This window comes from Brassica napus, chromosome C6 (assembly GCF_020379485.1).
Source record: "Brassica napus cultivar Da-Ae chromosome C6, Da-Ae, whole genome shotgun sequence".
NCBI classification, from domain to species: domain Eukaryota; kingdom Viridiplantae; phylum Streptophyta; class Magnoliopsida; order Brassicales; family Brassicaceae; genus Brassica; species Brassica napus.
Window position 1 is genome coordinate 40,912,447 of NC_063449.1, and position 18,545 is coordinate 40,930,991.

The 18,545-nt window shown below is 30.6% G+C and overlaps 2 protein-coding genes across 2 annotated transcripts; both read left to right on the forward strand.

The window, feature by feature from the left end:
* Nucleotides 1–4,900: 4,900 nt before the first annotated feature.
* BNACNNG34190D (glycosyltransferase BC10) lies at nt 4,901–8,794 on the forward strand. Its single transcript, XM_013844024.3, has 2 exons — nt 4,901–5,581; nt 8,038–8,794. The coding sequence occupies exons 1-2, from the start codon at nt 4,973–4,975 to the stop codon at nt 8,692–8,694; spliced, it is 1,266 nt and encodes a 421-aa protein (XP_013699478.1). The 5' UTR covers nt 4,901–4,972; the 3' UTR covers nt 8,695–8,794.
* Nucleotides 8,795–12,631: 3,837 nt separating this feature from the next.
* LOC111206808 (putative two-component response regulator-like APRR6) lies at nt 12,632–14,724 on the forward strand. The gene is made up of 6 exons (XM_048761141.1): nt 12,632–12,785; nt 13,320–13,466; nt 13,562–13,900; nt 13,973–14,049; nt 14,169–14,307; nt 14,396–14,724. Exons 1-6 carry the CDS (start codon nt 12,647–12,649, stop codon nt 14,470–14,472), a joined length of 918 nt encoding a protein of 305 aa, XP_048617098.1. The 5' UTR covers nt 12,632–12,646; the 3' UTR covers nt 14,473–14,724.
* Nucleotides 14,725–18,545: the final 3,821 nt, after the last annotated feature.

An 18,545-nucleotide genomic window follows, 5' to 3' on the forward strand; every position in this document is an offset into this window, starting at 1 on the left:
GCCACAAAGGCTCACACCACAGACTGAGATCACCAACAAAAAAGCAAAACAAAGAAACCAAACCACTAGGACCAGACTCGATTCTACAGGATTTTATCAGTGAATCCATCATTATTCAAAGCATAAATTAATAGCAAAGCCCAAAAACATTCATCATGATGGATTCTTTGGCTTGGTGGAAGCCTTCTTGGAGCCTTTCTCCCCTGCCTTCGCCGCTGCCTTTGCCAGAAGCTTCTTGCGGGGAGAAGCGAAAGTTGGTGCGAGACGCTTCTTGGCTGCTCCTCCCGCTGCATCGTCTTCAGTTTGAGCAATTTTATTCTTGTTTGCTTCTTCACCGACACCATCTACCTGACCTTCCATCTCAATCTGAGCCTCCTCGATAGACTGAGCAGAGGTATCCCCTTGATCTCCCACTTCGTGGTTCTCCACATTCAAAACATCTTCCTCCGCAAAATCCATAATCTCCCCATGTTCCCACTCCTCTCCTTCCTCCCCATCTTCCAGCAAGAGTTCAGAATCAGAGAGCATCACTCCTTCCACCATTAGATTAGCTTCCAAGGCCTGAGAGTGCAAAGTCTCCTCTGACACCTTTGCCTCCTCTACCTCCACTGCATTTTTCTCCTCTGCGTGTTCCTCCCTGCTCTGCTCCTCTCCTCTCACTTCCACCACTTGAATAGGAGCAACGTCTTGGACATCCATAGCCGGCTCATCAAACAACAACGCCTTTCGAGTCTTGGACGACTCAGTGGCTTCCAAAGTAGGCACACGGGAAATATCCCTGCCAAGAGACCTGGAAACTCCTTTGAAAGCATCCGCCAAAAGCTTTGGTTGGTTATTTGAGTGATACTCCTGCCCCATTGCGATGTTTCTTGTAACCTCTAGACTGCCCACCTTTCATCCGATCACCATGACCTGACTGTCTTCCATTTACTTAAGAACCCTCACCATAGCCCTTTGAGAACCCCTCCCGGTAAGGATGGTAAGGACCCTCCTGTTTATAAGCCGCGTGCCTATCTCTTGCAATGCCCTTGCCTTTATCACCACCCTTAGTTCCCTGCTGACGACCTTGCTGTCCCTCTCTCCGGTCATCTTGTGGCATGTTTCCAGTTGTAACCGCAGCTTTATAGCTAGTTGCATTAGCACCATCAGGAACCCCTCCCCGGGCCATACTACTCTCTGTATCACCTTTTTGGAGAGTCAAGCATCTCGATTGATCATGGGTGAGCTGAAAACACTCCCTACAGAAACCGAAAAGCTTCTCATACCTCCACGTCACCATGATCTCCACACCTTCCTCGAGCTCAATAGACACTGAGAAAATCAGAGGCTTGAAACCATCAAGTTCCACACAAACTCTTCCGCCAACAAGATCCAACTGCCCCTGGACCTGCCCAAGAGCCTCCCCCACACTTTGGAAAATTGGAGCCGCTCGAAACTGAAGAGGAATATCCATCACACGAACCCAGATAGTTCGGCTCTAGCACCGGCTTCCACCTGACCATAGACAGCATCCAGTAGTCAAAATGGAACGGTTCCATCTTGAGGACCTCCACAATATCCTCCTCCAAATCAAAGTTAAACTGAAATCTTCCAAGCTCCAGATCAACACCAGCCACGCGACCCTCAACATTCCAAATCCTTGGAAGCAGGAAAAGAAAGATTTTCATGTCTTGCTTTTGAGGATTCATGCACCGCCCAATGAGGGTCTTGGAATAGCTCGCAATGAGTTCTGAATTGTCAAACTGTGGAACCGTAATCCGTAAACCAGGTTTGGCCACCTCCACCTTCTTACCGCCTGACTTAGTAATCCAATTGCCTTGAGACATTGTGAAAACAAAGTGAATGAGCGATAGAAAAAAGCCGAGAGAAAGAGCCAAAAAGACAGTAAGAACACAAATGCTTTGAGATGTGTTAACCCTCTTAGCACCTATCTCTATAAATACTATAGACTCGACAGGCCTAGACTTTATGATCAAGCAAATCCGAAAATCCCATACCGCAACAATAATATCAATCAGATTATATTTGAGGAAATTTTTATTACAGAAAACCCTAATTCATCTATTACATTTTCCAAAGATCGGGAAATGATCCATACAGAATCTGTGGGACCAAGGTTAAGTACTAGCTTCAGAATCACGACAATATTCCCTAATCTCACAAAAAAGGAAACCGAGCCATTCCCAAGACCACCAATCTCACCACTAAAACCAAATCAAGAGAAAACTTCATACCTCCAATTTCCCAGACCATAACAAATCCAAACTCAATTGCCTTTGAAACCAATCACACCGTAACCTTTCCCAATCCACCCACATCGTATCCAAAAGCCCGAATCCTTATCAGATCTAAACAGATAACGACCTTCCATCTGTGAATCCTTCTCGTAACTCCCCTCAATCGCGAAAATTTGATTGGGATTCCGAAATCACCATTACCACACCGGAAGGATGAGAATCCTCATCGATCTTCACCAAATCAAACCGAATAACCTCACGAATCCACCGTAATTTCATCGCACGAGAATCTCCATTATCGTCGCCGTCGCCTTTCCGTTACTTTTTGTTTCTTTTCAAACAAAACTTTACATTATGTATGTAAATGTGACATGCTTCATCGGATATTCATTACTTCCATGATGTGGTCATCTGAGCCTTTAGGGCTGATCAATTTTACCTTAATAAACTTTTTATTTTCTTAAGTTTCATCGATATAACACCATCTTTTATTTCTATGATTGTGGCTCAAATAGATAGAAATTTTTTCTTCCGTAGCTGCGCTTCAACCCATAAATTAATTTATATTTTTGCTACACTTATTTTTTTGAGAATTTCCATTTTTGTTATTATAATTGTTGTAATTTTTTCAAATATATTACATAATCCACGAAAAACAACTGAAATCATAATAGTTTCCATTTTTGTTATTATAATTGTTGTAATTTGTTTTTCAAATATATTACATGATCCACAATTTAATCGCCGGTGGATTTTAAATAGAACTTGACTTATTAATTCCTCATATGTACCACATATATTCATATGGAAATTACAATTTAAAAAGAAAATAACTAAGAATAACTTTTAAGTATTTTTCATTTAATGAGATCACATGATAAGTGGCTAATAATATAATTTATTTTATTTAGAGTAGTAAATATGAATCATTTTATTGGTATGTAATTGTTTTATGTTAACAAGGTTTAAAAATATTCCGCTAATAAGAAATTAATCCGTTCAATAAATTTACATATTCCCCTGAATATTTGTATGTCTCTCTACATACTAAACTAGGTGTTTTGCTGCATCATGTGAAATTTTATTATTATTTTAGATTTGTTATTTTTTATCAATATATTAATATAAATTTTGATTTAATTGAGCATAAAATTAAGATAAAATAAACAATTTTTTTATTTTAAATTTATTTAAGAATAGATATGTACATATTTAAAAATATATTCTTAGATATATTATTTTTTATTTCTTTTGGATAAAATATATTAATCAACTTGTATAAAATTAATAAAAATTATTGATATAAGAGTTGTATAATTATCAAAAAGTATAACTAAACAGTATTTCTAAAATTTGTAGATATATAAACCAAACCAATAATATTACTATTAAAATTTTATAATTTTTTAGAAAATGTAAAAAGTTTGAAGAAAGCAGTATTAAAATTTTATAATTATAAAAATATAGAAATAATTAATATTTTGAAATTTGTAAATTATTATTATATTATTTAATATCATATTTTAATAAATTTACTTTAATGATGATCTATAATTTACTACCATATTATAAAATGTTTACCAAAAATATAAATATGCATTAAATGTAATTGTCCATGTAATATTTGTCATAAATCATGTTATTATTTCTATTATGTCATGTCACATTTATTTAGTAGAAAATGATTGTATAGAAGACATGTGTTAATATCTTTGCAAATAATGTATATGAAATTTGTCAATTTAAAAATGTGAATGAAATCACCATTTAATAACGTGTTAAAAGTCTGTCATAATTAATTTATAACAGATTCTTCATTTAGTGGTTAGTAGTAAACTTTATATAAAGTTTGATAGTAATCAATTTTCACTAAATTAATAAACAATCCGTTGGCGTTCAATAAACTTTCAGTTATTTTCAGTGTTTTTAAAACCGGACCGGAAGCTGAACCGGAAATATTTTGGGTCACGGTTCAATATAGTTCGACCGGGTCAAACCTGGTTCAATAATATGGTTTAATATTTTTTTAGTATGTAAATATAAAAGTAATATTAGTAAACATGATGCATAGTTAAAATATAAATCAATTTTGAACATAAAATATTATAAATATAAATTAGTTTCTTGTTTATATGGATGGTTTATAGATTTTCGATAGTTTTAGTGGTTTTTATTGGTTTAATAACTTTGAAATATAATCCGGCTATGTGACCGGTTCATGATCGAACCAATTACTACACCAACCCAGCTATATAACTGGTTCACGGTTGAACCCGGTCCAACCATCAGGTCGGTCCGGTTTTAAAAATACTGGTTATTTTGTTAAGCAAAAAAAAACTTTCAGTCATTTCGCTGAATCTGTTGTCAATAATTCTACTAATTAGGTAATTCAAAATTAAAATGATACCACACCATTAATCACCCGTTAAATATATCCCGAAATTAGTTTCTAACAGATTCTTCCCTTACTAGTTAACATCTACAGAAGATATGAAATCTTTATTTTTGTAAACAAATTTCATCTTTTCAACCCATACAATTTCAATCTTGACAAGTAAAAGGGAGACTCAACAAAGAATAATATAAATAGAATTCTCCACTTGTAAAAGCGGTCACGTATCTCTTGTCCTTAAAGCAAAGAACTTGTCTCTTCTTGTCCATTCAAAGTTTGTAGATCCATTCCCTCCACTTTTAGACAACAACATAAACACAAATCACTGTTTCTTTCTCTCTCGATGAAGAACCAAAAAGAGCAAAACTCATCATTGTCTTCTTCATCACCATCTCTAGTAGCAAAGCTTCTCAATGCACAATACCTTCAGTTCCTTAATCTCCTCTCTTATTCCCTCATTCTATGTTGCGGCATAATCATCGGTATCCTTCTCCACTCCTCTCTTCAAGACATCTCATCCATATCTTCACCCAACATCCAACGCATCTCTCAGCTCTTTCTCGTCTCCTCTATTCCTTCTCCTCCTCCTCCTCCTCCTCCTCCTCCTCCTCCTTCTCTTCCTCCTCCTTCTCCCCCTCCTCCTTCTCAGCCCGAACACATTGGGCTAGAACAGTTTCTGAGGCCGCCGAAGAAGATCATGCACGACATGGAAGAAGAAGAGCTTCTTTGGAGAGCTTCAATGACCCCTAAGATCAAGAATTATCCTTTTCCTAGAACACCAAAGGTAGCTTTCATGTTCTTGACAAAAGGTCATTTACCTCTTGCTCCTTTATGGGAGAGGTTCTTTCGAGGACACGAGGGTCTGTTCAGTATTTACGTTCACTCCTACCCTTCTTATAACCAGACAGATCCTGAAGGTTCCGTCTTCCATGGCCGGTTGATTCCAAGCAAGGTCAGCTTCCTACATACTTTGATATTTTGTTTTCTTTGTTATTTTCATTTTTGAGACAAAAAGGTATTAAAAGATACGTTTAGTAGTCCTAACAAATATCCAAATTAAAAAGGTAAAATTTATATCAAATTGTCAAATTAATATGAAAATGTAAGAAAAAATATCAAACTGATTTAAAATTTCTGAAATATATTTAACTGAATCACCAAAAAATCAATCACTCTAATTTAAAAGAAAACTGTGTGCTCGTGTTCTAAACAGGCTCTTACTGAGATTGAGTAAAAGATAAAACAAAAATCTAATATTAAAGAGATCAAAATCATATGTGAAGGGAATGTAGATTATCTTGCACAAGACGGTTACTTTTTGTTGAATAAATTATTATACCTTTTATCAAGCAGTTGTTTATGGTCCGTCGTCGGTGCCAGTGATATCATATTAGAACATGATTATCCAGGGTCTTTAGTGGGTTTCTTAGTGCGTGGGCCCCCACAAAACCCTTAAGGATCGGTTACAAAAACTACTAATTAAGAACCGATCTTAGTGAGTTTCTTACACTGTTCGCAGGTCCCACTGACACGTGGCGGCCCGCGATTGGTTTGTTTTTTAATTTTTTTTTTTTTTAAACTAGTCATTGGCTTATACATAATACTATACATTGCTTGGTTTTTCTTTTCGTTTTTCTGGGGTCAATTATTGCATGGTTTCTTTCTTCATTAGTGAACTTAAACGTTTTTGCCAAGGCATAAACGCATGTACCCGCAAAAGAAGAGGGGTCTTATTAGTACTTTAATCAAAACTTAGTTGGCACAAACGAATATATATGTCTTAAATGAGAATATCTCCCAATTAATTATTTTCCCTAACTTTCTCAAGTTTAAGATTCATCAATCTTCTCTTGTGATATACTATGACTTTTATTGCTCTTTTAGAAGGAAATATTGACAAAAGGTCGTTAACAATTTAGAATTTTATTCCAACTCAATCGATAGCGACTTTTTTTCCTTGGTCCATTATTACACGCGGTCATTTGAATATTGAATTTCATTTTAGGGATGTACTGTTGGGATATTTAGAAATTTCTGATACTTGAATCCAATGTATAACTTAAATTGAATAAAATTCGTAAAAAAACCGGGTCTAACTTTGATACTCGATCTAACTTTGACCTACTAGCACTTTAACTCGATATGATTGCAATATATCATTGCGATGTACTTGAGACATTATTTTGTCTGAAACATATAAGTAAAAAAATATATTAAGTATTAACCCCAAAATATATTTTAGTTTTGGTTATATCCTATAAACTGTATAGATGTTATTTTTAAAAATTGCATTATACAAATATAGTTTGTTTACAGACTAATCAATCTAAAGAATAATTAATTAATTATTTTTATTACAATATAAATATATAATAGTATAGTTATATTTTTGACGTAAATTGCATAATATACATGATCGTGTGTATACATGTTTGCGAGATTCTATATACTTAGTTTTTGATATTTATAAGAATTTTGGTTTTTTAATTTTTTGTTTAAAAATAAAAAAAAAGCTTATATTTATTTCCCTTTTAGATATATTATATAATATGTGATTTTTAAAATCTTATTTATTTATAACTAAAACCAAGCGAGGAAGGCTAGTGGTCTTGAGGGCCCAATACGGACCCGAGTTCGAATCCCGCTGGCCACCGTCGATTAAAATAGAGTGAAAAAAACGGCCCTTCAGGATGCCTTCTGCGGAGGTTTACTTAGGATCCGATTGGTAATGGCTGTAACTTTAAAATTTTTGCTGTAGAAAAAAATCTGTAGATTTTTTGCTGTGGCTTTAAATTTTATTGCTGTAAAATTTTATGAAAGCACTAAAAAATTGTTTTGGATATTTGGCTCTGCAGAGCACTTTTACATCTGTAGGTTATTTCTAGAGCTGTGGTTTCAAAAAAAAATTTAAAGCTTGATTGCTATGAATTTGGTGCTTTAGAAATAAATATGGTTGTGGACAGCACCTACAGCAACTACCAATCACCCCCTTAGGCGCTAGTCGGGTTCTTTCCGGGATGTCCGGATTACATGGATTAATAAAAAAAATCATATTTGTATGTTTTAGTAAATCTAAATTTACAAATTTTATAGAAAGCTACGTGGCTATTTTTAATTACAAAATGGAATAGCTTAAAATTCGAAGACATTCAGTCTGAATCAAACTAGAATAAATAAAAAATTTAATATAGTAGCTAATTTTTGTAAAATCAAAAACGAAAAAAAAAAACAAAATCGAACTGAAGTCAGAACTGACAACTAACACTGTTATTTAAATTTAAAATTTTATACATTGACTGCTAATTCAAATTAATAGAGCACAAGTAGATAACCTTATGTTTTTTTTTATAAATTCAATTATGTTTTAGGTCTTATAACATTTTTTTGAATTATTTATTGATAATGCAGAGAGTGGACTGGGGATATGTGAATATGGTGGAAGCAGAACAAAGATTACTAGCAAATGCTTTATTAGACATATCAAACGAACGATTCGTACTTCTCTCGGAATCATGCATCCCTCTCTTCAACTTTACAACGGTTTACTCTTACCTCACTAAATCAACTCAAACTCACGTCGAGTCCTACGACGAACTCAGTGGCGTTGGACGTGGCCGATACAGCCCTGAAATGAAGCCACGTATCCAGCTACGACACTGGCGCAAAGGCTCCCAATGGTTCGAGTTGGACCGTGCCATGGCCCTTGAAATCATCTCCGACAAAATCTATTGGCCTCTCTTTTACCGTTATTGCCATCACGGTTGCTACACAGACGAGCACTACATCCCGACACTCCTCAACATCAAATCGAGCCTTGGTCGTCGCAACTCGAACCGGACTCTCACCTGGGTCGACTGGTCGAAAGGTGGACCCCATCCAAACCGATTTATCAGATACGAGGTGACAGAAGAGTTCTTATTGAAGCTGAGGAGTGGTGGTGAGGAGAATAGGCAGTGCTACCACAATGGAGAGAAAACGAATATTTGTTATTTATTTGCTCGCAAGTTCTTGCCCACTGCTCTCGGCAGGTTGCTCAGGCTTGCACCTACTGTTCTATATTTCTGATAGTTCTCTTTCATTTAAATATGTTTTTTTTTCAATTTGTCAACGTAATGTTGTATTCTTTTAATTCTTCTTTCCAATTCAAAAATGATCATTTACCCTACATTGAGAGACAATCGTTAGCTCGATCCTATATTGAAATTAATCTATTCGCAAAGCCTATGAAAACTGAATAATATCTATCAACAGTCAATAAACTGAAATTCCATACTTAATCTTATGTACAATAGTAACTATAAATTAATATTTAAGAAATACTATAAGTTAAAAATAATCGGTTCAAAATATGACACAAATAATTTACTTCCTTAAAAAAGTATCTTATGTAAATATATGATCTATTAAAATCATAGACCAATAATTAAAATATGGAGGATTTATATAAATACAAATAAAACATCTTATCATTTTTTCTTATTCACGATAAAATTCATATTTTTAGTTTTTCTTAACACTTCAAACCATTTAAATATTATATTATCATATTACTTCTAAAAACATGTTTACATTTTGTGGTACATTTCTCTTATACACCAAATCATTTAATAAGAAATGTATGAAAACCAAATTTATAAAATATAATCAATATATAAACTGTGAAAAAACTCTCATCTTACATAAAATATATTTTAAATATAAATTTATTTTCTGTATTTTTAACTCTATAAATTAATAAAATATTATAATTCTATTATTGTAAATTATAAAAAAATTATGTATTTTGTTATCTTGTAATATTAGCCATGTCACATTGAGGCTTAACAAAATACATAAAAATGACAACTTGTTTTGTGGTTTTGACTAAATGATAAGTTACTTAACAAAATACATAAATATTTCCATTTAACTGTTTGTTATCTTGTAATATTAGCCAACGGCAACCACATTGAGGTCGGCTAGCGGTTTTGACTAAATGACAAATTGTCATATTTGTCTACATCAGAAATCAATTTTCATCCGGTGTAAAATTGGTAGTTCCATGTATGATTAGACTTAACTTCCACGTAGAGCAACCGCAACCGAATTTGCATGTCTCCGACTCATATGAGCATGATTAGTCAGGCTTCAGTCTGGACGCCTCTCCTATTCCATATTTATGTTTCTATGGTTGACTGTTTTGTATCTCTATGTAATGCTATTTAGTATGAAACCGGCGATGTTGCATACTATGCGATAAGAAGCTCACATGCTTCCCATACTTACATAGTCCTTCTGGGGAAGAGGGTTAATCCGAGAAATCAGAAAGAAATAATGGACCGGACTTTAAGGCATCTCTAGTGGCCGGCGTTACATTCATTTAGGCCACTACTTTCTTCCTTGGTTTAATACTTTTTTTTTGTTAACGAAGTTAATGTTCCTTGGTTTAATACTTGCGAGCTAGGCAATCAATATTTCAATACAGAAATTCGAGTTTGTCCTGTTTCCAATATTACATAGTTATATTAATATTAAGACTGTTAAAATTAATATTATGAAACTAAAATGTAAAAAAAAAATTGTGCTTTATTAGAAAGAAAAATAATAGTCAACCATATGAAGTCGTCTGTTTGTCTTGTTTACCATATTTGCACAAAATTAAAATTTTAGTCTTAACACAAATAAATTATATAATTTTGTTCTGCATGACAAAATTTTGTTCTGATGAAGTGATAATTGGTATAAATAACATTTTAAGATCATCAGAACAAAATGTTATTTATATTTTGAATAGAAGAATGCATTATAGATGATCTTAAAGTTATTTATTTTAAACAAAATGAAATATATATATATATATATATATATATTAATAAAAATAAAACTATTTTTTTTTATAATAAGATATAGTAAACTGTTGATATATAATAAGTAAACTACAGCTAGTCAAATGTAAATTATTATTCTAAAAATTAATCAATTATTTATATTGCAAATAATAATTAGTTATTAAGATAATATAGTTTACTTGGTGTTTAGATATAATAACATATATATATATATATATATATATTAATAGTAATGATCTGTATTATGTTTCCATGTTGCCTACCTAACTTAAGTAATTTTTATGATACAAAGGCTATTCATTTTTGCATCAGCTATAACAACAATTTTAAAATAATGTATATATATAAAAGGTACTAATGAATCCAAGAAACAAACATATATCGTGTTAAACTCAATCATTCCCAACTGTAAGAAATTTCATTCTATTCACTAATCTCACAGTTTTTGTTAGCTGGCTTTTTTATGATTATGCACAAAGATAAAATTATTTATATTTTGATTTTCTAAATATATTTTTATCAGTTATCTACTTAATCACAATTTAACCAATAATAAATTAAACTCAAAATATATAAAACTATATAAGAAAGTACTCGTCAAATGTCACCTTTGAATCATCATCATATTTTATTCACATTAGCTAATTTTCAGAGTCAAGTCTCTAACATGACCAGAGTTCAATAGTCAAACACTTCTATTGGTTCACTGTGATTATTTTTAGTTTTTTTTTATCAAAGCCATATAATTGATAAGCTGGTAATGCGTTCGACAAACTCGTAAGTGTACGAGATCTCAGTGTGTTGCCTGTTCTGAAAGATCTGCAGTAAGACTTATGATGAAAGTCGTAATTAATATTGTAGCTCTTAGTAAATGTAAGGTGGAAAGAGAATCAATAGGCAGTTTATGGTAAAAAGATGTGCACACTATGACAACTTTTGGACCATCTGACAGTATTATTGTGGTTCATAATCAGTCTTATAGTCAATCTAGAAGAACTTTAAGAAAAATCATGTTATAATCGAGAGGGAAAATTGTGATAACTTATAATGTGTAACAGGAAGTATGATATGATGCATAGAACAAAACAGAATGTTTGGTTATATAGACAAAGAACTCTGTTGAAAATAGAATTTTGAGAGGAAGTGAAATATTGGAAATGAAGAGCCAGACCACGTAAGAGCGCCTCCATCCAGGGGAGAAGCCAGGATCATTTACGAGTGGATGCATAAGCTATACAAAATTTGGAAATGTAAAGAGGAATCGAAGCTTATACACCTAGGTGGTGCATACATGCAACCATCACAACTAACTGATTTCAATGAACATTTATATACTAAATAACGGTTATTAATAATATTATGGGTGCATGTGCCCCCATTGTGGCTGCACTAGTTTTGCCCCTGCCTCCATCAGTTGATACTTACTGAGTTTCTAAGTAATTAAGAGAAATAAAAATTTATAGAAATTAAGAGAGAGACGATAAAAGTTCTTAAAAGAGGACTTTTAAGATTCTCTTACGAACCTATGATGCATGTGTCAAATTAAGCTTTTTTCTAAAAACTACAAATTAATTCAATAACTAAACTCTATTAAAATATAAATTTTCTATAGTTTAGAACCTTAAGTAAAATACTATACCAATAAGGGTGAAGTAGCCAATTAAGTCAGCCAGACATTAAGCACAACTGGCAAAACTTCTTAAAACGATTCAGACTTTGTGATTCTGGAGACAATATTGTCTTGGGGATGACCAGAAGAGTCAGGACAAAGTGTTAACAGAAAATCTAATAATAACTATTTTGACAAAGACCCTAGATGAGAATAACATTAAAGAGATCAGAGAAAGACAAAAACGATTTGAATGCTAGCTTTCCGTAATTTTTATGTTTTGAATTTTTATTCATCATGTTTAGAGGAAACAAAATTATCAAATACAATCCACGTATAGCGCAGAAAACGATATAGTAGTTAATAATATGTGGTCAAATGTTTTTTTTCTCGAATGAATTTATTTTAACTGTGGTCAAATGGTCAATTAATATGTTGCGATAAAATTAAGATACAAGTTTGGTTCATTATTTATATCTTTTTCTTCTATATATGTCCATGCAATTGTTTCTCTCTTCCTCATCTTAATCCTCCTCTTGAACTCTCTTATCATATAATTTTATAAAAAGTTCTACAGAAAATGGCCGAAAATTTTGCTTTTGTTTTGTTCGGAACCAAAATTTCTAATCACAATGGTGATACTCCCATTCTGCTAATCGACCATGACACTGCATCAATCGCTTCTCTCACTCCAATGCTTAAACAACATTCGTACAAGGGTAAAAATCTAATTACATGCTTTAACTTTTCTTTTATTTATTTTTATGTATATTGTAACTTTTATTATCTATTGATTTTTCCGTCATAATTTTTTTCATCTATAATGTTAACATTATGATTCAAAATCTCTAGATTTTGTGGTTGTGAGATTATACTTCAAAATATTTGAACTATTTTGATGAAAATATTTTGAAAAATAGAAAAAGTATGTAAAAATACAAATTTTCTTTATTTTACATTTAATGATTTATTTGAAAACATATTTTCAAATGTTTATTCATGAAGATTTATGTTGGTCCATATATTTTTTTTTTAATTTGTAGCTATATAAACTTTTTTGAGTTTTGCTAAAACCTATCATTTATCTAACAATAAATATTTATATATCAAGTATTCTCTAATGAAAATCTATACATTCTAATCATTTTCTCAATTTTGTAGAGGATTAAAAGTTTTAAAAGAAAATTTTGAATTTTTATTCAACCCTTGGTTTTTAAAATTTTCAAACAACTAATATATAAATTGATATTTAGTGATAAGTGTGAATGTGGCAAGTGAGGCTGTATCAATGCTCGAAAAACAGAAGGACATCGTACTTGTCATCGCCAACAATGAAATGCCTCATATAGATTCGCATTCGTTTTACACTTCTTTGCTGACCAAAGATATTCCTTTGATATGTAAGGCATCCTCTTTCTTATTACTATTTTGTTCATTTGTTTATTTTAAAAATTAAATTTTTATATAAATTTTCCATTTTGTACATGTTAAAAAGTGATCAGTTCAGAGGGGAAGAGAAACAAATCATCAAACTCTTTGGAAGAGAGAGCGTGTTATTTCCTAACAAGGCCTATTCATGAGAAAGATATCAATAACATGTTGCAACATGTCTTACCTAATAAGAGCCAGAAGTTAGAAAAATTAAGCATACCTAATAATGCTGAGGACGTTTCGGAAGTTCGTATAAATCAGATGAAAGCTTTCAGAGAAAATCTTAGGAGGCAGAGAACAGAAGTAAATAATATAGAGAGTAAAGTTAGAAGACGCAGTAATTTATGGACTTGTGAGAATCACTTGAAGTTCTTGTCTGCTATCTCTTACTTGGGTGACGAAGGTACAGTTTTATTTCATTGTTGACCATTATTTCTTTGCTTCATTCATATTCTTATACTCTTTTATTCTACAGATTCTCATCCCAAATCCATATTGAGTATTATGAACGTTCCAAGTTTGACTCACCGGGAAGTCGCTCGCCACCTTGAGGTTCATATGTATACTTTTTTTATTCAACATTTTAGTGTTTTTAGTTACAAAAAAAAAAAAAAAACATTTTAGTGTTTTTACTATGTTGATCTTATTATTTTCTTCATATATTTCTCTAGTCTTACAAAGCTAAAGTTGATCGAATGAATGAAACACTATCAAGGAAAGAGTGGATACCAACAAATAAAACATTTGAATACCCTTCAGACTACAAATATCCTTTCACATTATCCAACATAGCAAAACAAAAAAATTCAGGTAACTCCATGTGGTATTCTCTCAAAGGAAGAACTCTTTTTCATCATTCATCATTCAAAGTAAATACGTTTCTTTTTATCTGTTTCAGGTAAGAACCTTATTAGGGAAAGGGATACAAAGCTAAAGTTTTATCTAGGAGGGCAAATGGACTTAAGCTTTATCTAGGAGGGCAAATGGACTTAAGCAGTAACCGGTGGCAGAGGTAGTGAAGCAGTATGGGGTCATATGACCCCCCCTATGAAATTAATATTTTCTCAATTGTTAATGTAATTTTGAATGAAGGTGGTGAAATATTCAGATAAAATTAATGTCCCCTATGTGTGTGTTAAATCTTCCAAATGCACCTACTATTTTATTTATTTTGTTTTATGAGTTATTAGGAATTTGTCCGTGTTTCATTCCGGATTTTAATTTTTGAAGTGTTTGAATTGATATTTGTTTTCAGTTTTCAAAATCCTTATATATTAAAACAGAAACACTTTAAAAAAATAACCTTAATTTTGTATGTTATTAACAAATTTTCCACTATGCTTATTAGGTCTGGGCATTTCGGGTATCGGTTCGGTTCGGTTCGGGTATTTCGGGTTTCGGGTAGTTCGGATAAGGGCTAGAGGATCCATTTAGTACTTGACCTATTTTCGGTTGGGTTTGGTTCGGATAGTTTCGGGTTCGGTTCGGTTCGGATAGTAAATGTAGGAACCGGAAAATATCCGGAAAAAGTTTGGTTCTCATTTGGATCCGGTTCGGGTTCGGATAGTTCGGGTAGTTCGGGTAGTTTGGATAAAATATCGGTTATTTAGGGTAAAATATCAAATAATTAGGATGATTTAGATAAAAATTTTGGAGATTTCGGATTACTTTGGATATTTTGGATAAAACTATCCGGATAGTTTCGGATACTTTCGGGTAGTTTTGATACTTTATAATAATTTAGTTATCCTCAACTATTTTCAGATACTTTTAATAGAATTTTAAATTAAAAATATATATTTACTGATGTTATATATATATATATATAATTAATATTTTTATATATTCGGATACCCGTTCGGTTCTCGGTTCGGTTCCGGTTCGGTTCGGTTATTTCAGATATAAAAATATAGGAACCGTTCCGATATTTGAAGGTATTAGTCTGGTTCCAGTTTCGGGTATTTCGGTTCGGTTCCGGTTCGGTTCTTCAGTTCCGGTTATTTTGCTCAGGCCTAATGCTTATGTATCATCTCCACAAGTCTTCTCACACCATATATTAACTAACCCTCTATTTATTAGAAATATTACAGCATATGCCATTAACATAATTATCTATCATTTATTCTTTATATTAAGAGCATCTCCAAAAGACACTCTATAACTTCAAATATAAAGTTTTTTGCTCTCCAAAAAAGAACTTCAAAACTTCACATTTATGATTTGAAGTTTTGAGGAGTGAAATTCTATATTTGAAGTTTCACTTTCAAAACTTCAAATTTGAAGTTTCATATTTTTATTTGCATTTTGGTCCCTACAATTACACATCACATTTATGATTCATAAATATTTTCTTGTTTATTGTTTTAATCCTTATAAAAATTATATCTCATAAATATTTTAAGTTTTGTTTACAAAATTTAACCTTATACATAAAATTAAATAAAACTTTAAAATAAGATTTAAAATATTTAAAACTAGATTTAGATAACAAAAAAATACAAAAAAAATTAACAAATAAAACTTTTAAAAAGTTACATGAAGACATAACTATTACACAAATTTAAATATTACAACAACATTCAAAATTTCTAAATATTGTCCAATTTTGTTTATATAACTGAAGATGGTTGTTGTTGTTGTTGCTGATGATGTCTTTTGGTACAATTCTTTTTTGTTTATATTGAATATATTCACGAGTATTAATATCATCGATAAAAGTTAGTCTTTTAGCAATATTTTATGCTTCTCTTTTACGTTCTTGTTCTTATCTAATGTATTTATAATTATTAATATCACCCGATTTTAACAATTTTTATCTCTAATCTACAAATTAAAAATGAGGATAGCCATTTTTCTTCAAAATGCACTAGTAGATCATATATGCATTACGAAAATCACTTTATGGAATAATATGGTATTTTGATTGAAGTTTAATATTAATTAAGTTATTTTGTTTAAAATTTTATATTTTAATATTATATTTTATTAATTAATATTGTTGTAATATGTTTATATATGTGCTAGTTATTTACAAAAGTTTTATGAATTCAAATTAGTTATGATAAATATAAGGACCATATTATAAAATACAAAAAGTTTTAAAATTAAGTTTGAAGTTTTGGTTTTGGAGAAGAACACTTTTAAACTTCAAATATAGAGTTTTAGAAACTTCAAAATAGAGTTTCTTTTCGAAGATGCCTAAGTGTTATGTATATTTGGTTCTACATATGGCGACAGCATATGCAATAAATCAAAGTTATTTTCTAGTATTTTTAAAAGCCAACCGTATGAACATCTACAAATATTTTTCCAAATGAATTAATCATTTCAACAATAGACATATATACAACCTTCTATCAAATATATTATGATAAATAATTTAGAAAATTAGAATTCCGAACTCAATTTTTCTTATTCTATGCAAAGAAAAATCATTGCAGTAGATGATGAGTATATTATTTATTTTAATTATAAATATTATAATACGTACAGATTTCATTAAAACCATATATGTAAGGAGTTGATGTAACCAATTTCAACCATTTAGTTTATTTGTTATATGATAAAAAAAGTAATAATATAAAACATATGTAAAATATAACATGAGTTTATTTATGCACATAATATTCACGTATAGAAATATTTTAGTTTAGATTTATAGTCATATACAATTCTTAAATATCATTGTAATTTAGTGCATTTCCAAAATTTATGCCTTAGATACTGCATATTAAACATATTAGCGCAATAATATATCTGTGATTTTTGTTAAATATGTTAACTCTACGATAACATCATTATTCTATATTACTTTCAAATGGAATACACATCTAAATTAACTAATTTGACACTATTATTGATTAATAATCGCAGAATCTAAATTTCCTATTTTTAATTATACAATCAATTTTATAACGTAGGCATCAATAGTGTACTTATGGCTTCACCCTATAAATAGACTCAAATGCAGTAATACAATTACAACCATTATTCTTCCCTAGCAAAAACACTTCCTACGGTTATTAATTAGCTTTTAATTTCCGCTGACATCTTTTAACGCAATCTATACTATTACGAATTGATTTAGCTTATTTGTCATGATTTTTTAGGTAATTTTGATTATTTGTCATATTTTAATTAGGTTTAAACTGAGTCATTAATTTATTAATAGTTTTTAGTTGACTCCATAATTTATTAATTTAAATAATATAACTACAAAATATGTAATTAGATATATAATTATTTTGATTTTGTTTATTTGTCATGTTTTCCATGATTTTAGTCAATTTTGCTTATTTGTCATGTTTTTATTAGGGTTTAGCTTAGTCATTGATTTATTAATAATTTTTAGCTGAATCACTAATTTATTAATTTAAAAAAATATCCGTAATGAATTTGTATATAATTAGAAACGAATTTTTATTTAATAATATTTAAATATATATGTTATATTAAAATTCTTATTTTCTTATTAGGTTTTAAGCTTTTATATAGGTCATTGATTTATTATTAGTTTTTAACTGAGTATTTATTAATTTTCACAAAATCCGTAATGAATTCTATATATAATAAGTCATGAATTTTATTATAATAATATTAAATTTATATGTTATATTAAATAATTATTTATAAACTAATATAATAAAATTGTGAAAATATATTTAAAAACTAAGAGAATTCTTATATATGTTGTGTTGCTATCTGAAAACAATATTTTTTTATTATAAAGTTAAAAATTAAGATATAAAATAATTTATAATTAAATATTAGTCAAACAAAAATATTTATATAAAGATATTTTCTAAACTATTTCTAATAGCTTCAGTTGGTGACCACTAGAAGAATGAAAAAAATGAACAAAATAAAAAATAAAATTTCATTTGAGGAATTGAAAAAATAAAAATAAAAATGAATTTTTGTTCAATTTGTTCCTTATCAAAATTGCATAGGGAAAACTTTTTCTTATAAATTCATTCTTCCATGGAGAATTTAGAGAAAAAAAAGTGGGATCTACCTTTCAATAATTTGATTAAAATTTCAACATAACT